This window comes from Neolamprologus multifasciatus, chromosome 8 (assembly GCF_963576455.1).
Source record: "Neolamprologus multifasciatus chromosome 8, fNeoMul1.2, whole genome shotgun sequence".
NCBI classification, from domain to species: Eukaryota; Metazoa; Chordata; class Actinopteri; order Cichliformes; family Cichlidae; genus Neolamprologus; species Neolamprologus multifasciatus.
The window spans coordinates 18,218,208-18,239,965 of record NC_140446.1 but is presented as its reverse complement, the minus strand read 5'-3'; the positions used below and the strand labels follow the sequence as shown (position 1 = coordinate 18,239,965).

Below are 21,758 nucleotides of genomic sequence, written 5' to 3'. Positions count from 1 at the left end.
TTCACGCTGTGATAACATAAAGCTGCCGACACTTTGAAATCTTGCCACGTCTGCTTGAGCGGTGTATAGAGGAGGTGAAACCTGGTAGTTAGTGGTTGAGATCCGGTATTCTGACACGAATCTGTGAATGGTCTCCTTGTCAGTCAGCCGCACAGGCCCCTCACGCTGACATTAGCTCTTGCTGAGGAAGCATAACCAAAGAGGATTTAACACTTGATCTCACAGAGACAGCTGCATCCAGGGAAGATCACTTTCCTTTGTGAACTACCTACTGAAGGCTTAACATCCAGCCATCTCCAGCCCTGGGATTCAATTTAGTTTAGCTGTCAGTCTTTAAAAAAAGCTAAAGTTAAGGAATAATCTGGAAAGAAAAAAATGCTTTTGGTATTTAGCCTCTCAGATTGTTGTTGAGACAGCTAATAATGGAAAAGTGCATGTCCTCAGAAGTCGCTGTGAGGGATAATGTCCTGTCTTGTGCATTACATTCTTCAACTTTGAGTCAGTTTGACTGTTGCAGGTAACACAATTACCACACCACCACTAGGGCTGCTGTAGGCTTTTACAGGTGGATAATAGGCCATCACAAAGGACAACCTTCCCCCTACTACACAGGCCCAGTGTGCCAAGGCTGACCTTTCCTTTTTCTTGCAGTGTCTGAACTGATTAGCTTCGCTCTGTGACAGATATGCCACCCCTTGCTGCCCCACTGTCTAAAGTCAGCCTGATAACAACTTGAGCCAACTCCTCCACTCTGACACAACAGTTGAGATGCAGCATGGACGGCTGGTGGGCTGATAACGGTTCCCATCTTCATATTCTAACCATCCTTGAACTCACTTGCTCTTTGAGGGCCATAGATAGCTCCTATCTACTGATGTGTTAATTGAGCTTTTTCAGAATGAAGTCAGCATATTCAAGTAGTCTAGGGGGCTCGCTGGCAAACCAGACGAAAGCCAGAGCCTTGGGAAATCACATGATTGTAGCTGACCTTCATCTAATGGTCTTGGGACAACACAAAACTGCGGTGAATAAGCTTTGCCTGCAGTGACAGAAAAAAAAATCCCACAGTATTTTAAATTACCCTCAGAAATATCCAGCAGCCATTGAATGTGGTGCATAAATTTATTTCAACATATATTAACATTTTGTATATTCCTTTTTAAATTTTGTTAAAGACACAGTACATACAGTATTTACACGAGCTTCTACGATTTTTCAACAAAAAAACAAAAAACAGGCTAAGACGAAGGCTACTCTCTCTAGAGCTAAAATAAAACTCGATAGATTTTGACACCTCATCATTAAACTTGACAATTCCTGTCATAACAGTCCATGAGAAACAACAGTACACATTAGAACAATAGATAGCAGTTTGATGATGCTAATGGCTCTGATTTAAAACAAAGCAGCAGCTGCTCACGTCTGAAATTCGCCCCAGTTTACGCACTGTAATGCCGTGTTGCACTTTGCAATACACCTTACTCGGTGTTGTGCTGTTATACTACTACTTTACATTTCCTAATGCACACTGAAGGTCAGTCTAATCCCTGTCTTTTTCTTTTATGTAGATCCTACATAGAGTAAACAACAAGTTCTAAGGCAGAGCTAATTCACATTTCACTACCATCTACTCAAGGATTACCCTTTGATTAATTCTTTGAGGCAGCCAACATCTCAGTATACAGTACATCCTTCTGAGAGGCCTTGATATGGTCAACTCTACAGAACCACAAGTAAAGATGGAAAGAGACAAGGAAACTGATAGGGACCATCATCAGCTTTGATTATTTGCTGGAGGAAAATGTGTCATTCAGTACAATAAGTTAAGTCAGTGGTTCCCAACCCTGTTTCATATGACGTGACCCTATAGCCTCTGAAAAACACTTCAAATCCACAGCTTTCAAAATCGGTCCGCTTTTATATTTAAAGGTATTCACCTGAAATAACTGAAACTGGACAACTTTAGCTTGCTATACGCTCAGCTAGTCAGTTAGCTATTTTGGCCATCCATTACTACTATTGTCGTACTTTAATCCTACATTTCAGTACATTCATTTGCTTTCATAAATTATCCATTATGTTTAGGTAACAATTTTGTTGCTACTTTTAGCTAACAGATTCAACTGTGAATTATACTTTCATCATGCTATTCCAGTTGATACTCAGTGCTGTTATCTAACAATATAACTGCTAGTAACAATTTTAGCATTGACAGTTTAAAAAATTAGCACAGCTTCTAAAAGCCTGCATTCTATCGGAACGCCAGCAGGTGGCGCTAGCCGTGGCTGCAAAAAGACTACCAGTCATGTAGAAGTCTATTTACTGAGTTTAGGGACTCCATCATTTACTTTGGTTTATGCTGAACAAAAAATTAAGTCTGTTTTGTAAATCTTCCTCATACTATGTTTCAAAATGAAGATTAAGTTTGGCGTGGAACCAAAAACTCATTAGCTAGCGACCTGGCAATCACAAGTCGCATCTGTTACTTTGCAACCAAGATGACAGCAGCTCAACTCGAGGCTTCAAAAAGGACTTCAGCAACCAGGAGGTGATGTAGCAATAACCACATCCATCATACACAGTTTTTAGTAATTTTTTTTAGAAGGTACTTTTTTGTTGTAATCTTGCTAGCTACTGTATTCATTAGCTAACTGATAAATTGTTATTCAATATACTTGGCAAAATATTTTTGTCTTTTTTTTTACTTCTCTTAACTAATAATTCATCCATTAGCTATTTAAGCAATCTATTTTAATCATTTACTTTTCTATTTTTAGCTTATCTGGCCCAAGAACCACTGAGCTTATGTAATCCCCCAGGCCTTCCATAATTAACCAAAATTACTACTCCTCTTAAAGTATTGGTCAGGTTATAGTTAAACTTGTACATTGATGTGTTTTAACCCAAATTGTGCTCAAGACTAAATTAACAATTGTTGTTTGACATTCACTTATCCAGTTTAATAAGAATTGCGACTCCTCTTAGAGTAGTGGCCAGATTTTTTCCAGGATACGATTAATTGTGAGCCTCCTTGACTTTTCAGATTATTTTAATTCATAGTGTGTGAAACACAACCAACAGATTAATTTAATGCCTGATTTGTGATGGGTCATGGGCCGGATGAGCTACTATATCAATGTTAATCTGGTGATAATTTATACATTCTGCTTGGTTGCCATTTACTTCTCAGTCCTCTTCAGCTTCTTCACCTAATATTTCTATGTACCCTGTGACTACCGCAGAAGTAGCTGGGGTTCATGAACTCAAGGTTGGGACTCACTGAGCTAAATCATTGCCATGAAGAGCTGTGGATGAGCACTTTTTTTTTTTTTTTTTTTGTTCACTGGAGCTCAATTAGTCTTCGAGAAGCGGGCAGAAGCTATTAAACCTGAGGAGCGCTGGTACCAACAGTACAGGGACAGAGGTGATGAGCTGTCACAGGAGGAGTCGTTACATGAGACGAGAACACATTCGCACAAAGCTGAGGTGGACACACACACCTGACTGACATAAGAGTGAAGCAGTTCAAGCAGAGAGAAAAAAAGGTAATTAGCACGCAGTGAAGCGTAGAACACACTGCTCCGGTTAGATGCATTCCTAATAAGCAGTATCTCGATGGAAGCTGAAGCCGGGGCTCTGCTCCGGTCGGGAACAATCAACAGCTCGCTCATTGTTAATGGCTGAGACTTAGGTCATCCTTCCAGACAATGTTTAAGTAAGCAGAGGGGCTGCGGCGACATATACCGAGTAACAATTGCAAGGTGTTGACCTGCATAGGGGCTCTCGTTAGCCTTAACTGATCAAATTAAGACAGTCTGCTGCTGCAATTGACAAACAGGAAGCATAATGATTTTTTTTTACGCAGGGAATGTGTGTTGCCCGTGATTAGGCTGGGGTGAAAGGACACAGCAGGAATAAATTAATTTGTGTGTCTGGCCAGGGTGAAGACCCAGTCAAATTAAAACCCAAAACAGTCAAAGAAAAAAAACAAAAAAGGGGACCAGCAGCTGCTACGATGATTTAGAAAGTGATATTTCTACATAGCACATCTATTTTTTTAATGATAGACTCTACACTCTGTCATGTTTTGATGCTACATATGATGCATTGACCCCGACAGTAACCGTAAAACCCTTTCCTGTTGTAGAAAATTAGTACAGCTACATCATTGAACTACCTGATATTACGGTGCGCTCCTATCAAATTATGTACAATATCGACTTTTTCTCCAAGAGTTCATTTACAAAAAAATCTTGTGCTTTTTTTCCTGTTGTTGTATTCATCCAAAACACACATACACGTCCAAAAACGCACACGGCTGGTAGAAAAGAAACAATAAAAAGCCTTTTCTCCTCCTCGCCTCCTGTGTTCGCCACCATTTTCACTCAGAAAATGCACAATCCCTGCATTCAGTTGCGTTTAATTGGAAATGAATCTCACTGAGAGCAGTTCAAGATGTGGCAGATGTGTCTTCCAGCCACTCAAAGGATTCTCGTTAATAATAAAACAGGAAGTGACCCACTGAAGTGTCCTGAGCTGATGCCTTTTCGCTGAGAGTCTGCCTCTCAGTCTAGACACCTACATGAAAAGATGCTTCATACAGACTGCTACTTTTTTTTTTTCATTTTTATCTTTGTAAAACTTTATCTTGAAAACATCTATGAGTTTTATGCACTGGAAGTTTGCAGGAAGTCCGAGAAATGGCAGTTGAATGTAATTGCGTAGATTGCCTTCTGATAACAAGCTTCCGTCTGAAAAGGTCGCCTGTTCAGAAGAATTTGGGGGATCTCCTGGACATAAATAAACACTAAAGTAAAGAGACACGGAGTGAATCTAAATATAATATCATAAGCACCACCACAGTGTATGGGCAGGAGAACACAAATGTTAGGGTGGCAATAATGAGCTGCCTTGAGGAGTGACAACAGACTCTTAAACACGGCTTCTCAGCTTGGGAAGCAGTCTTTGGTCACAAATCAAAAGCTGAATAGTATTGAATGTCAGTGTAAGCTGTCCCAGTGTGCATCACTGACTGATGATGTCCATTTCCACTGCTTGGGATTGGATCCTGAGCTTCTCTTTCATGTCTAAATTCTCCTTTTTCACTGGGCTCTCTGTGCTAGTTATTAACACCTCTTCACAGCTTGTTATTACTGTGAAAAGCCCTCTAGTCTCCAGTGTTAGCGCTAGTGTGATCACACACATATTTCTATGGCCGTCGCCATCACCATCTGGCTTTTGTTCTTGTCTCTTCCCGGAGACTGGTGCTGTCCGGACTCCTCTCTGGGAGACAACGGGTCGGAGAGGACGCTCCTTTTGAGGGGAGCCGGGCGCAGGCAGGATGTTCCCGGAGGCGTGGAAGGCTCGGGGTGTCTGTGGGAGGAACGCGAAGAAGTGGACGTCGAAGAGGTGCAGCTGCCGGTGCACACTCCAGAGCTTGACCTCTCACCTCTCTTGGCTCGGCAAGACGCTCTGCGCCTGAGCTCGCTGACCAGCTCGTACTTGACAAAACAGAAGACATCCTTGACGCCGCAGCGTTTTTCCGGCTCAGCAGCGAGCAGCCTCTGAAACATGCGCAGAGCATCGTCGGTGAAGCGGCGCCACTGAGACGGGTAAGTTCCCACGGGACACCCCGCTTTCTGCCAGCGTCGGAACTCCTCGTAGAAGGCGTCGGCGGGCATAGCTGCCTCCCAGGGAAAGTTGCCCGTCAGCATACAGAACACCAGCACGCCAAACGCCCACACATCCAGGCTGGTGGTCACCAAAAAACCCTCTGAGCGGTTAGCGCGGCAAACCTCCGGAGCCGTGTAGGGGATGGTGCCACTCACCCGTTTCACACGGCAGCCCACACGTCGGGTCATGCCAAAGTCAGCCAGCTTGATGCGGCGGCACTCGCGGTCAAACAGGAGCACGTTCTCGGGTTTGACGTCGCGGTGCACCAGGTTTTTACTGTGCATAAAGTCCAGGGCCAACCCCAGCTGCTGCATGCAGCGTTTGACCATTTCTTCTGGAAGACCCACCTAAGAGACACATACAGAAAAGAAAATCAGGCAACTTTGATTAATACAATCTGACGGGTACATTACATGGAGGAGGTGAGAGGTGACACAGAGAAAAGAGCCTTATAGTGAGAATACAGTACCAATAAAACATCGATGTTATATAAAGAAAAACTGAAACACGCAGAACCTCAGTTCTAAGTCCCGGTCCAGCCATTTTTAATGAGTCTTCAGAAGAACCTTGAAGTCGAGCATTCCCTGCACATCAGCCGGAAAAGCACTAAAGGAAAGTGAAACGCTTTGCACAGAGAGGAAACCGGGACAAAGACGAGGCTCCAACCCCAAGAGAGCTTGTTAAAACTGCCGTGACTGAACATCGTGACTGATTGGAGCAGCTCAGGCTGACTATGAGGACGGTGATTGGTGGAAGGATGAATGATGGCGTTACCTGTGGGGGTATGATGTCGAAAAGGTCCCCGGCGGGGGCATACTCTTGTCCAAACACGTAGCTGTCCTCCGTTTCAAAAAGCACGTCCAGGACTTTGATGATAAAAGGACTGCAGCTAAGTGAGCCTGTTAGGCTGTATTCCCGCAGGAAACTTTTCAGCTTTGTCTTGTTCTTGGTAACAAACTTCAGGGCCATTTTGGTGCCTAAAACATAAATGAAAAAAACAAAATCACACATTAACACAGAGAGCACACAAACACAGTTAAACTCTGGTGTACTAAACCTGTGTCTCACATAAGTACTGCCAACATTTTGCTGTCCAACACTGTCCATGTGTTACCCAAAAAGCACTTAATGTGAATTTGGAAATGTTTCCCAATACTCTCGGGGACTAGAAATATTTCTGACTACTCAACCCTTTCTTTGTGACAGCTGCTGTGTTCATTCATCATTCACGCAAATGGTGCACGGTGAAGGAAACTCACCTCCGTCACACACATAACCAGCTGTTCACAATCACAGCTGGAGGATCTCTTAATGCTCATACAGCTCGATAAATCTCCAACACATTGTCATTCTGCTCCACACCGCTTTAAACACTCCCTTATACTGCGCTTATACTGAGCCAACTCTCTAATCTTGGGTTTCTTACAACAAAAGATTAAAACCTAAACCTGAGAAATCCTCAACCAACCCTTCTAACTCTGCTGAAATTAATTCCCAGCAAAGTGCCTCGAGACTTTGCGGCGTGCTGATCAGCCTTAAGTGGTTATGCTCAACTGTGAGGCCCGCTGGCACACCGTGGATGCTGAGATTATAACAATCTGCTATCCTAAATTTCAATTTTCACGCTTGATTAGTTTGGAGACGGGATTGGCGGCTGGAAGAGCTTTTGCACCAACTCACCCTGCGTCCTGTGCACCACCAGGTCCACCTTCCCGTAGGTGCCCTTCCCCAGCTCGCGGATGTGCTCGTACTGTTTGGTTACGTCTGCGGCTGATAGAGAAGTGATGGCCAGGGCCTGCATGTCCTCCACGGGCACCCCTCCACAGTAGCCCATTTTTGACGTAGGGGAGCCTCCGCCGCTGCCCACCCGCCCCGGTCCAGACGGAGAAAGAGACAGGCTCGCCTTGACGCTGTGGGGCAGACTGATGGGAGAGGAGAAATCTGATTAGAATCAGATTACTATGATGATGCTTAGCACTTTATACATGTGCTATACTGCACGTGTTTATCCTTCTTGAGTGTCATATCCATGCATTACCCATCTAGACGGCCCATCCCAAGGGATGGTTAAATCAGGAACGCCTTAATAGACCTTAATTTCCATACAATCAATGCAGGGAAGGCATCTACAGGGGGAAACTTTCAGTAAATGTATCGTACTTCCTGCTGTCTCTCTGGATCACTTTGTCCAGCTATCAAATGTGGCTGTACTCAGACAGCACTTACTGGCAGACAGCAATGGGAAAATCAATAACAACAGGTAGAAGGAAAAGGAAACATATCGAGAGGGCTGACAGCTTAAAGGTGTAAACATGCTGGTAAGACATGCATGCCTATCTGAGACGGCTCTGAACTGATCGTCGTCCGTATAAGTAATTAGCTTCGCCTCAACAACACATCTTACTTTTGCGCCACAGTCGCCCTGGGCATTTCTGTCAAACTGCTCAAAGTGAGGAATAAATGACTGCAACGGCGAAGTTTTGGCCGCTTTTCAAAAGCGCTAAGTTTGAAATAGGTCGATGCGATCCTGCGAGAGTTAAAAATATATATATAGGCGGTTTAATTGAGTGTTCAGACACACATCGCTGGTAACAAATTAAATATCAGGGATGAGTGGATGCACACGTATTGGTTACAAGGTTTGAGCGAATCAAAGGAAAGTGAAAGAAAACCGAAGCTATCAAATAAAGTACACAAAATTGAGCATTTGGTGAAATGAAGCAGAACACCCTAATGATCCCATCCATTGTCTCAGTCTCTGTTCAGCCCCCTCCTCCCGACACACACAATCAAATTTAATCATCCAATCATGCACAGTGAGCACACACACACGCACACAAACACTAGTAGGAACCAAATCAGCACAAACAATTTTTGCTGATGGCCTTTTTCATCCGTCATTCAAAGCCAGCTGCCTTGCTCTTTGTTCTTTTTCCCCCTGCAGCCTGGTTTCTCAGCGCCGCTGCTTTAAAACCAGGCTCGGAATAAAGAGCATCAACTCTGTGTTTCCATTAACATTTTGGTACACTTTTGGTGAGAAACAAAAAAAAAAGACTCTGACTTATTGCACAGTACTAGATGTTCAGCTGATGAAAATATGGCATGGGGTATATTTTCGAGGCATTTGGTTGGTGCTGCTCTTGTGGGTAGAATGTGTTAAATATAGCCATTAGACAATGAAGCCTAAAATAAGATGCAGCCATTTGCAGCTTTGTGTTCTTGGCTCAACACCCTTTCTCAAAAGAAGAAGAAGAAAAAAAACCCAAGACTGCAAATAGAACGAGTGCCCTGTGTACCCCATGTACTGTGCAGATAACACTTGTTTCTTGATTTTATCATAACCGTGGAGACGGTTATATAAGAAGCTATGAATATTGTAGCCATCTCGTGCTGAGCGTCCTCGCCGCATGTAGCCTTCAGCGAGTCGACGCACGAGGCGATGACTTCCAGATCAGAGTGCAGTCCGGGTTTGGTGATACACAACACAGAACATTTCCTCTGACCGCCCACCCCACGTGGTCCCCACAGCCCTCGATCGGGGCTTGTTTACCCGCACCTTCCAGTCAGCTCCACAGGCCGAATGTGGAGCATTCCAGCATGGATCCATAATCGCGTTACTCAGCAGCTCCCACAAAGACATCTTCCCCCATCCTGCATTTCCCTTTGCAGTGGTGAATTAAGAAGCCTAAAAATGCGACGGTGGATGGTTGGAAGATGCCCCCCCCCCCCCCCCCCCCAACTGCGCTCTGCAGAGATGTTGTAAATGTGAACAACAGGAAAAAGGCAGTGCAGTGAAGCCGGAGGTGGAGGTGAGGTGTGGGGATGAGGCTGTGTGTTTTTTTTCCGTGTGAGTGTTTGCATGCGAGTGTCTGGGAGGGGAGGCAGGTGTATCAGTCCCACAGTGACACTCTATTAAAGGCTCTTTGTGTTCCTACCTCTGAGAGGGAGCAGCTGTCAGCCTCAGCACGACTCAGCGTTTGTGCCCGACCTACTGATCTGCCCCGCCGCCCTCTGCTCCCTCCTCGTCCTCTCAGGCGGCCACAGACAAGGTAACGCGCACATGCTCCACATACAGATGAAGATTGGGCTCGAGACGAATTTGCATATCTGGGGATTTTTGGAGCCAGTCTTATTCATTTCAATCAAAATAAAACAGCTCCCTAGATTGGCTGCTTGTTCTCATATTTGTGTTTCCGTTTTGTGAGAGGCCTAAAAACAACTGCAAAAAACAAATGATTTTTTTTTATGTACAAGAAAGAAACAATCTGTTTTCCAGATTTATTCTTATTCTGTTTGGGGGATATTGCACTGTAACAAGCTGTTTCCCCTTCTTACTGTTTTACTTCATTATCACCACAGCGATGGACTGACATTTCGTGTTTCCTCATCCGAGCTGTTCACCTTTTGTTCTAGCTGGAGACAAACATAGTTGAACCCTGTGACAGATGCTCCTAGCTTTTTCTTCCACTGTCAAATGCTCAGAGGGTGTAGCCCTAAAAGCCAGGGTTGGCACTGTTAGTCCATCTGTAGGCCCACTGCATCAGATTAGACTGAAGTCTCTCCTGTGTGCAATGATAGTGTACGGAGAATAAATCCTACTGGGATGATCCTTTGATTTTAGCTTTTAGCTCTCATATAGTACCATCAGCAGGTCTTAAATCTTACCAGTCATCCCAAAGGAAGTGCAGCCAGCTAACATTACAGCTCAGCTAAGGTGTCACACACAGGTAGATGCAGGCAATTTTTTTTTCTTGGAGTATCCAAGTCAGAGCTCCTGACATTGATAAACACTGCTGGAGAGCTTTTCAAATATATTTTTATGGCACTTTGAGCACCGTCACGCAAGCAGGAAAGCAGACATCTCTACTCAGACGGAGTGACAAATTTCATATTAGGTTAAATCCCTGCAAAACTGAACTCCATCCTCTGCCTGCGTTTGTGTTTAGTGTCACCGTGCAAACAGGGTATGCCAGCAAGTCAACAGGGCAAACGTTTTGTTGGCATTGATCTGAGCATTTCAGCGTTTGCTTCTTCAAGTGCAGCTTCACAGAGATGTCTGGAGACTCTTAACGGAGCGATTTGTCCTTCAAAGATAAACTGTAATAATGTCAACAATTCATTACCATAAGAAATCAGAGCTCGGAAGCAGACAAATCCTATCTGTCACATTAACATGGGGCTCATTAGGGAGAATTATTGTGTATTCAGTGAGCTACTGGATCTCCTGGTGTGATGAGTGTGAACGGCACAGCTGCAATGAACTGTGGCCTGACTTTGATCAGGACATGAAGACTTTATGAAGGTAAGATTCATATATAAATAGATATAAATAAACATCATAGATTATATATAATAATGATAATAATAATATTTTTTAAGATGAAAATGTATTAATCAATCTCCAATTAATATGTTAATGTGCATAAAGCGTATATATTATGGAGAGCGGAAACAAATCCAGCAGCTTTACACACACACACACACAGAGTGTGTGCTTTTAAGTCCGTCCCTGCTTCCTCCCTCCTCTCCTTCATCTCTTTTGTCTATTGATGAAAATGTAAACAAGGGGCTAATGAAAGAATAAATAGATTGCAGAGCCTGCCTCGCAGCTTTACCTCTCTGTGTTACTAATGGACTAGTTGCTTGGCTCTCGGCAGAAGAGTCATTATGGGTGAGGACTGATCTCTTGTGTCCAATTTACTGTCAAAATGCCCAACGTGCCTCGCCTCTGGGTCAAAGTGAAACCAGCGAGTGAAACGCGACGTGACTAATGCGGTTTCTCCTGCTGTCTGTCTGGGGGAAAAAAGCAACTGCACGCAGCGAACAACATGTACAGTATCTGTTGGTCTGTCTGCATTTCCTTCCTCCTTGTCTCGCTATAGGTGGGCAGAATAAAAACACTGATCATTCAATCTAAACTAAATGGCTTCCTCCTGACAGCCACTTGCAGGGAGGACACTCTGTTCTTTGCCCAGACTTTTTTTAAAAAAAGAAGCTGAATCTCCTTCGTCAGCAAAACAAAACTTCATGCCCAGTGAGTTGGTGGGTTTAGTGCCTCCGTCCTGCTGTGCTGTGATAGGTGAACCAGTATCCACAGACTGCAGACGCTCACAGACAAATCACCTGCTCTCAGCCCTGCACAGCTGCCCATATGGACGAACCCCTGCTGGGACCGAGCCTGCAGTAACCTGCTCCTGGCTTGCCTCGCTTCTGCCCTCTTTCCCCCATCATCCCTCCCTCCCTCTGCTGTATGTCACACAGCCTGGAACAAAAGCTGCCTCCTGCTGGAAAGACCAAAGACTCTGTATGGGATAACCCAAGGTTAAACCTTCCCTAACAAGGACTGAGAGCGGTGGTTAGCTGTGAGGGGTGACGCTGCAAAGGACATGTCATTCAAAGACGACAACCAAGGCCTATCTGTGACATAAAAGGGCAAAAAATATGAAAAAAACAACCTTAAGAATAGCAGCTATCATTATTGTAGTTTACGATTAAGGCCTGAGGTATAAGAACTTGTAAACATCTGATTATAAACGCCAATCAAAAATCAACGTCACCCTCGCTGTGATGTCTGTCAGCGGTGCAATAAGCTGCCTATGGGAGAAGCTGTAAGCTACCCTCACTCTCTTACAGCCTCACAATCCAGTAACCTAAAGTGATGAGAATGAGAGAGAGAAAGATGGTGTGGAAATCCAGTGAGAGAACTGAAGCATTGCCTCCTCAGTAACCACACAGCTCGTGTCCCTGTGATGTCACAAAGATGGGGGAATGTGACTTTAATATGAGCTCGGTAAAATGGGGTTTAAACGGGGGTGTAGCTAAATGATGTAACAGCTCCGTTAAGGAGGATGTTGCTTTTTTTTCTCCCCCCAACCCTGAAAAAAACAACCTCTACTTCAAGGCAAGCTAACAGTATATGGTGCTTTGTTATCTTGCACAAACACAATAGCCTCTAAGCACAATTACTAATGCTGATTGCTCAGGCTGCATTCACTAACTCTGCTTTATCTCTCTCTAAATACATCGGTGACAGATTATTCGTTTAAATCTGAAGCTGAAGACAAGAACAGACACAATTCAAGAATTGACTGACCAGTTACTAGAATAACGCCATATTAACGCAAACTGAAAAAAGGCCTTAAATAACAGAGTCTATAGAGTGTTATTCGCACAGGACGAAGAAGGAAAAGAAGCCAACAGAGAAAACACAAGCACATGTGTCACAATATGTGCACTAATTGGGTGTCATTAGATGTTCTAGGATGTAATCTGCATGTAATTGTTTTGTTTGTGTATTTTTTATACCCAGCAGGGGCCAGACATCTGAGCAATGGGAGTAAAGAGCTTCATGTCTTCTATGCATTTTAATTGACAATCCATTTGCATTCTTTGTGTCCTCTGGGCAGCCATGTTTTACCGTGACAGCCACTGCACAGGCAAACCGTGCCTGCTTAAACGGGATCTTTTGATAAAGAGATCTAAATCGGGCAAAACTTTATTAAAGACAGCGTATTAGTCACGTGCACGTGGGTGTCAATGGGCGGAGATGGGTTTAGTTGGAGCTGGAGCTGGTTATTGCCCATTATAGCCTAATGTAGCTATCTGTGGAAGCTGGAGAAGTTCTGCAGGGTTTGTTTGGAACATTTTGGGTGACTTCACACTGCTTTTTCTGTTTCAGCTAAGAGCGTGGAGCCCAAATTTAAGATCACATCATCTCTGGGGTGTTTTGTTTTCACACCGTTCAGGTCAATAATGTGCGTCTCCTACTTTACCAGAAAAAATGAAATAAATCTGCCAAAGAAGAAAGAAATCTCAGCAATTGCAGCTCCTTTATATACAACCGTTGGCTGGTGTTGTGTTTCAGTTAGAGTCCATTACCAGCCTCCAGCTTGTGCTTTATATAGGATTTTCAAGTCAACTTCTCATTTAAATGCATTAGACAGCATTAAGGATGAGATATCACCTGTCTGCTCTGGACAAAGTCTGAAAGGGCCATTAAAGACCAGGATGCCCTCACATCCACAGTGCGGACTGAATAACAAAAAGAAGGGGGGGGGGGGGTTGATATATGCAGGTATCACAAATAATGTGGATAAAAACACAAATCGGGTCGTTTCTCAACCATTAACACCAGTTAGAATGACTCATAGCCTGGTGGTGGGGAAAAGATAAAGCTGCTGTGCTGTATAATAAGTGCTGACACCGGGATATTTTTATGTGCTCCTGTATTATTCATGCACGGATATGTTGTGAGTGGGTCAAAGTTGAAAGTCGCTCAGAGTGGGGAGCACCAGATTTTAATTGCACAAGCGTTTTATTACATTTAAAGTATCGCAAATAAAAATTGGGACACTAAAAAATAAAGATTTTCTACTTCAGCTGTTTCTTTCCTTCCTCTCTCATTTGCAGTGTCATGCATCATGAAGGCTGACCCGGTTTCAGTCACCTCGGGGTGCATGTAAGATGTTACTCACTCACCTGCTGGCGACCTGTCTCTCTCCTCCATGGTCCTGCATCCGCTCGGCGAGCAGAGCCTCTGCGCTCTGCTCTGCTCAGCGCCGATCCGTTTGATCCGGTTCTCCTCGTTGTTATCGATTACTCAGAAGCGCCACAGAGTTCTTAAAAAACAACAACAACAAAAAAAAACAAACACCTTAAAGCCTTCGCAGTTTCACAACGGGCAGCCTGCTAGCCAAAATAAGACGCCTTTCTGGAGATGCTCTTCAGTTTGAGACTTTCTTTGGAGGCGGATGGAATCAAAGCAGCATCTGATGCTCAGTGCTGAGATGGGGACACATGCTGGGATCCCTCCTCTGTGCGCCCACCATCTGAACCTGCCGTGCAGCGGGAGGATGAGGACGAGGAGAAGGATGAGGAGGGTGCGTGTTTATCTTTCGCTCCTCCAGTGGTCCGCATGACCCAGTTCAGCACCACACACACATACACACTCAGAGGCGAACCCATTCATTCGCATCCACGCAGGAACCTCAGCGCAGCTCCGCTCTGCACGCACGGACGCGTTTGCGTGCTTCCTGCGCTCCTCTCTGAACTCAGCCCAGCGGCCCCGCTGTCACTGACGGCCGGTCAGTCCGTACTGTCCGTCGCTCTAGAGTTGGACAGTGGGTGTAGGAGAGAGGAGGGGAGGGGAGGGGGGTGTCTCAGATGTTTCTCCTTTGCAGGTCCTACCAGTCAGTTTCTTCATTGTTCGCCGTCTCCACCCCTCCGGCAAACTAATACGCTCACGTGTCCTAGGTCCTAGCGCCGGACGCGCCCACCCAACGAGCCTAAAATCACTCCAGGGGCTTCTTTAAATTTTGATTCATGCTTTGAACGAGCAGGCTTCTCCGCTCTTGCGTAATTCAACAGCTTATGGCCCTAATTGCGTGTACTTCACACGGTGACTTTGCCAACTGTCCTTATTAGGTAACAGCGAGGCAAGACTTTCGATTAATTCACTGCCGGCAGCTCCCCCTTTACTGTACATGTTAATCAACAGGCCTCCCGCCACACTTGTTTGCCAACCACAACAGATTGGACTGAGGAAAACGCCGTGATGTAATGGGAATGACTTTAATGCATCATCAGGGAAGAGCAGACATAGCTGGGTTTGTTTGGAGAATGCAATGCTTTCACACGTTTATGATTTTTTAGTGACATCCACTATTGATCCATGGGGTTTAATAAGATGTTGGTCCACCTTTGGCTTTCCACAAGGTTTAGGAGTGTGTTTATTGGAACATTTGACCACTCTTCCACAAATGCATTTGTGAGGTCAGGCACTGATCTTGGATGCGAAGGCCTGCCTCACAGTCTCCACTCCGATTCACCTCAAAGGTGTTCTCTCAGGTTTAGGTCAGGACTCTCAAGTCAAGTTCTTCCAAACCAAATTAGCTCATCCATGTCTTTGTGGACCTTGCTTTGGGCACTGGTGCGTAGTCATGTTGGAACATGAAGGGGCCATCGGCAAACTGTTCCCGCAAAGTTGGGAGCTTGAAATTGTCCAAAAGTTCTTGATATGCCGAGGCATTGAGAGTTCCTTTCGCTGGAATGAAGGGGCCGAGCCCAACCTCTAAAAAACAACCCGACACCAAACTTTACACATGCCACAATGCAGTCAACTGCCAAACCCAGACTCATCCATCGGATTGGCAGACAGGAAAGTGTTATTCATCACTCCATAGAACACGTCGTCACTGCTCCAGAGTCCAGTGGTCATGTACTTTGCAACACTACAACCAACACTTTACATTGGTGATGTAAGGTTTTCATGCAGCTGCTTGGCCATGGAAACATATTCCATGAAGCTCTCTACGTGCTGTTCTTGAGCTAATCTGAAGGCCACATGAAGTTTGGAGGTCTGTAGCCAAAGACTGCAGAAAGTTGTTGACCTCTGGGTATTATGTCCCTCAGCACACCGTGGCTGAGTTACTGTCGTTCCCAATCACTTCCACTTTGCTTTATATCACTAACAGTTGACTATAGGATATTTGGTATTAGGCATTCACTAAACTCCTTAATAGTGAGCTTTACAAGATTGATTTTCGTGCCAAAGGCTGGCTCGCTTATGACCACTAGAGCTCGAAACAAGACCTCAAGCAATTGCTAATGCTAATTAGCATGGCTAGCATTTTAAAAACATTTGTTAAATGTTGTCATTGCTAACATATAACTGTTTAAAAGTATGGTGAGTAGCGAGAACGCTAAGTTATTGTTAGCTTTGAAAAGAAAAATGTGAAGATGTAATATTAGCATGAGCTTTATGCTAATGTTAGTCACCAGATGTTTGCTTGAGTGATTTGCTGCTTTCTAATATCTGTATTTATTTCCTGGTATATATACCTATACCTACGTGGTTAGTATACATGCTACATAAAGGCTGACAAAGTCAGTAAGTATAAATGATCATGAATTAACTGTAAATTACATTGCGGTGAGCTCCATTTAGTTGTATCACGTGCATGTGCACGCGCATGTTGGCAACCATAACCATGGCCTGCAGAGGGTATATAAATGCTGCACAATGTTCCATTCGTCCCTTTACACTTGCTATTGGACTTGTTTTGACTTGCTCCAACCTCAGCCTGTGGAAAGCTAAGTTTTAGAAAATATTTTTCTGAAAGCGGATTTTACTTGCAAGCGACAACAAGTACTTCATCTTTGGATCGTTTGTACTTGTTTTTCATCTCAGCAGCAAAGCCTGAAAATGGCTCGTCGTGGACCCCGACTCCTCGACAGTCCCCTGGACTTCGCTGCAGGTACTTTTAACATTTCTTCAGTTATTTTAAGAGTTACTAAATGACTGTAATAATGTAATAAGTTCCAGTGTGAATGTCACGTTTTAATGTTATCAAAATATGTGTATTCCAAGATTTTCCCCCGTAAATTGTTTGTATGCTTTAAGTTTTCCGGGAGAGGTGTAGAAATTATTAACGACTGGTGTATGAATTTGAAAAAAAAAGGTGTTACTTTGATTTGAAGGCTTCAAACTTTTTAAAAATGAAATGGTTAAAAATATCTTAATGGACAAAAATTTGTAAAATGCCCCAAAATCAGTCTCTTTGGTAACAGCATCTTCAGGGTGTCATGACGTCAGAACACACAGGTGTAAACACACCAGATCCCGGTCCCCTCCTAACATCCTGTTCTTCTCTGGATCAAAGGCTTTATTGAAATAAACTATAACTTTTTCCCTGCTACAAAACGTGATGATAAAAAAATAATAAAAATAAAAGAATATAAAAAAGAATATGAAACCAGTCATCATAGTATAGTAGTAATAATGGTATTAAGACCTATCTTATGTTATGGTAATACTTTATAATATATCTTATTATATAGCAGAAAGATATATTGTATTACACAGGGATAGCATGTGGTAAAAAGATTTCATGTATCTGTCCTTATGGCAGATACAGTGCTTGTGCACATTCCTAATAATGCAGATTTTGTGTTAAGAGTTTTTATTTGTTTGTTTTTTGCTTGACCATGGTTTTGAGACATACCTGCACAGCTTTGTGTGTTTGCAATTTTTACTTCTGCCAAGGAGGTTATGTTTTTAGTAACTTTTGCTTGCCTGTTATTTGTTTTGTAAACATCATAGCTGAAAAAAATTTAATTAATCCTGATCAAACTTTGTAGGGGTGTAGAGTGGGGTTATGTAAATTTAGCTTACATCTACTTCAAGGTTAACTTTATTATTGGTCAAAAATGAACAAAAATCTTTATAATTTAGAAGCTATGATTCTTAAAAGTGTGGAGTCTGTGGTCAATATATAAAAGTACTGTGTAAAGATTTAAAATATCACATTACATCTGACCTCTGACCTCTCCTTCAAGGTCAAATAAAGTCAAACTTGTGTCATTCAGTCTGACATAAATGTAGCCTAAAATGCTTTTCTCTCATCATCTGCTGAAACTAACAGATGTAGCTCTGTTCCTTTAGCACTTGGTGTTTATTACATTCCTAATGTTATTTTAAACTTGTTTCCTCACATGTCGTCTTGACTACGTGGTTGAACGCCCCGCAGAAGAAGGCCTTCCTGAAGTCATCAGGATCCTGGATGACAGTCTCCCGAGCACCATCTCTTCTGATGAAGAACAGGACACTGATACCCAGCGTATCAGTGAAGGTGAGTATGGTGAGTATATCCTTCTCTCATCCTCCCCCTCTTCTGATGAAGAACAGGGCACTGATACCCAGAGTGTCAGTGAAGGTGAGTATGGTGAGTATATCCTTCTCTCATCCTCCCCCTCTTCTGATGAAGAACAGGGCACTGATACCCAGCGTGTCAGTGAAGGTGAGTATGGTGAGTATATCCTTCTCTCATCCTCCCCCTCTTCTGATGAAGAACAGGGCACTGATACCCAGCGTGTCAGTGAAGGTGAGTATGGTGAGTATATCCTTCTCTCATCCTCCCCTCTTCTGACGAAGAACAGAACACTGATACCCAGAGTGTCAGTGAAGGTGAGTATGGTGAGTATATCCTTCTCTCATCCTCCCCCTCTTCTGATGAAGAACAGGACACTGATACCCAGAGTGTCAGTGAAGGTGAGTATGGTGAGTATGTCCTTCTCTCATCCTCCCCCTCTTCTGATGAAGAACAGGACACTGATACCCAGAGTGTCAGTGAAGGTGAGTATGGTGAGTATGTCCTTCTCTCATCCTCCCCCTCTTCTGATGAAGAACAGGACACTGATACCCAGAGTGTCAGTGAAGGTGAGTATGGTGAGTATATCCTTCTCTCATCCTCCCCCTCTTCTGATGAAGAACAGGACACTGATACCCAGCGTGTCAGTGAAGGTGAGTATGGTGAGTATATCCTTCTCTCATCCTCCCCCTCTTCTGATGAAGAACAGGACACTGATACCCAGCGTGTCAGTAAAGGTGAGTATGGTGAGTATGTCCTTCTCTCATCCTCCCCCTCTTCTCACGAAGCTTCTCCTTCAACCTCAGTTCTCACCTCCTCAGCAAAGAGAAGCAGAGAAGACATCTGCACTGAAAAGGTAAGTGCAAAGAGGTGCATGGTAAGTGATGACACGTTCTGTGGCCCTTCAACATCTTCTTTTGGTGTCAGACGCTTCTGGGAAAAGCCTTTTAACCTTTCACTAGATGACAGTGACTCTGACTAGGTGATGTTAGAACTTGTTTTTAAACTTTAAACGTTTAAGTTGGCCTTTGCGTCTTGCAGTGTTTGTAAGACACTTTCTTGTTTTGAGGACAGCTTCTTGTAAAATGGTAAATGGCCTGTATTTGTATAGCGCTTTTCTAGTCCCTAAGGACCCCAAAGCGCTTTACACAACCTGTCATCCACCCATTCACACACTGGTGATGGCAAGCTACATTGTAGCCACAGCCACCCTGGGGCGCACTGACAGAGGTGAGGCTGTCGGACACTGGCGCCACCGGGCCCTCTGACCACCACCAGTAGGCAACGGGTGAAGTATCTTGCCCAAGGACACAACGACCAGGACTGTCCAAGCTGGGGCTCGAACCGGTACCCTTCCGATTACAAGGCGAACTCCCAACTCTTGAGCCACGATCGCCCCGTATAGTAAATATCCTTTACTTTTTTATTAACTTACTTTTTATTTACTTTTTTATTTTATTAACTTTGTAATGTTTAAGTTAAGCCTTTGTGTCTTGTGATGTAACACAGCTAACTAAGAATATCTGACTTTTAAAGAATATTAACTAACACATGTGAAATGTATTGTTTTTTTCTTAATATGTGACACTGCCTGTGTGACTGTAAGGTAGTGTTTTAGGTGTTGTTACTTCTATTTTTGTTAATATCACAGATGACTGTTTAAATGACTTTCATATTTTTTCTCAAGCTCTAGCTCACCATGCAGGACAAAGGTAAGTCTGTACTTAATGTCAACACAAATAAGTAGAAAAGGTTTTAAAATGATGTTGTGAACTGACTTTAGTCTCTTGTTTTTACATAAGGTATAGCCTGTGGCTAAGGGATCAGAGGTAAGGTAAAAACACATAACAGAAGAAAAGTAAATTGAACAAATCGGTGATCTGTGAATTCATCTTTTTCTCTTTGTCTTTTTGTCTTCAGGTGCTTTACACTTGTCCTCTCCCAGCATTCCAGATGGTGCTAACACAGAGAGATGCTCCACCCAGAAGACAGCCTTACCCCAACCCGATGAGAAGGATGGATGACCAAATGACAAACTGGAGAGTGGTGCTGTGTTCCAGCTATGTAAGTTATCACCTCACATTGGCTACAAACTGTCTTGAAGACTAAATCCTTCCAAAAGCTGGTATTAATCCTACAGTACTGTAGGTCTAAGTTTATTTATAGTTATTGTGTGTATATGTTGAGTTTAAAATAGCATTTTAACAACATGCTGCAGCTACCTACTATGGAAATGTTTTGTGTTAAAATTACGTCTTTCTTGTGTTATTGCTTTGCAGGGCAGCTGAGAGTGGACAGAGCTGCACAGAGGGTGCACCCAGGGTGAGGAGGGTCCTGACCCCGCCTGCACAGAGGGAGTTGTGAACATGCACTTCTGTGTCGGTGGGTTTAGGAGCCTCCTCACACTCACATGGATGAAGACTGTCACTGGAAGATGTCTCCATTGCATCAGCAGGACGGGACGTAAGCATTTGTATAATATTACAGTTTGTGATGTTTTACACGTTTTTTATTGCTTCATTTCAAACTAGGAGAAATAAAATAAACCAGTTTTCATAATAGTTTCTGTCTCTTTAGTTGTTTTCTTAAAGCAATTCATTCTTTCACAAATGTTTGTAGAAGCAGTCTGCACGTCTAGGTGTTTGGTTTTATACACCCGCTTTTTTTATGTGTGGAAGTGATTGGACTGTTAATTTATATCAGACCAGCAAACTGTGCTCCTTATATTTTTCCTTATTTTCCCTTTTCACCCAGCATTGAAATAACAAAGAGAGGCAAGTTAGACTCAGATTACATATTGACAGTGAAAAATAAGCTGTTATGGCAGCTAAGGTTTTAGGAAAAAGAAGAATGACTCGTATAAAAAGGGGCAGCACAGGGGAATGTGATCTTTAGTTTCCTGAAAGTGAGAAAATCTGACCCATGTTGTTTTAATCCTTGTTGGGGAAGTGCTGGATATTGAATAGCTGCTTCTTCAGCAGCTCTCGGAGGCATTCAGGTGTCTCACAGTGCGCTGCACCATTAGGCCAACAGGCAGCGAGGCGAAGACTTTCCTCGGGCTTATCGTGGGAACCGAGCTGTCATAAATCATTGTGAAGGTCAAGAACTGTGCGCAGACAGCAGAGAGCATGAAGGGTCAAATACACTGAGGACACAAACATACACACACACCTCCAAGCTGTGAACAACTAGGGCTGCTACTCCTCCCCTCCTCACTCCTTTTTTTTCAGGCACAAAACTCACGTCCCAGTTTTCACTTTTTTGTGTGTCACCTAAAGTTTTCCGCCTCTTGAAAGATGATGGCCTTGTTTTTTTTCCATGTTCTCAAATTCATCTTCATGTAGTGTTTACTGCATTACTTTGTATCCTAGCTTCACTTCGAACTGCAGTGTCCTAAGAGCAATTTACACAAGGCCTCAAGAACCAGAAAAGCCTTCC

General features: G+C 43.5%; 1 protein-coding gene and 1 long non-coding RNA gene across 2 annotated transcripts; one reads left to right on the top strand and one right to left on the bottom strand.

Moving 5' to 3' along the window:
* Positions 1 to 337: 337 nt before the first annotated feature.
* On the bottom strand, positions 338 to 15,049 carry sbk1 (SH3 domain binding kinase 1). The gene is made up of 4 exons (XM_085169594.1): positions 14,152 to 15,049; positions 7,354 to 7,595; positions 6,448 to 6,650; positions 338 to 6,020 (listed from the first exon to the last, which is right to left on the bottom strand). Exons 1-4 carry the CDS (start codon positions 14,187 to 14,189, stop codon positions 5,196 to 5,198), a joined length of 1,308 nt encoding a protein of 435 aa, XP_085025720.1. The 5' UTR covers positions 14,190 to 15,049; the 3' UTR covers positions 338 to 5,195.
* A 5,007-nt stretch (positions 15,050 to 20,056) lies between these two features.
* Positions 20,057 to 20,653, top strand: LOC146512889 (uncharacterized). The gene is made up of 3 exons (XR_014875603.1): positions 20,057 to 20,149; positions 20,241 to 20,384; positions 20,600 to 20,653. It is a non-coding gene; the product is annotated as an uncharacterized LOC146512889 (long non-coding RNA).
* The last annotated feature ends 1,105 nt before the right edge of the window (positions 20,654 to 21,758 follow it).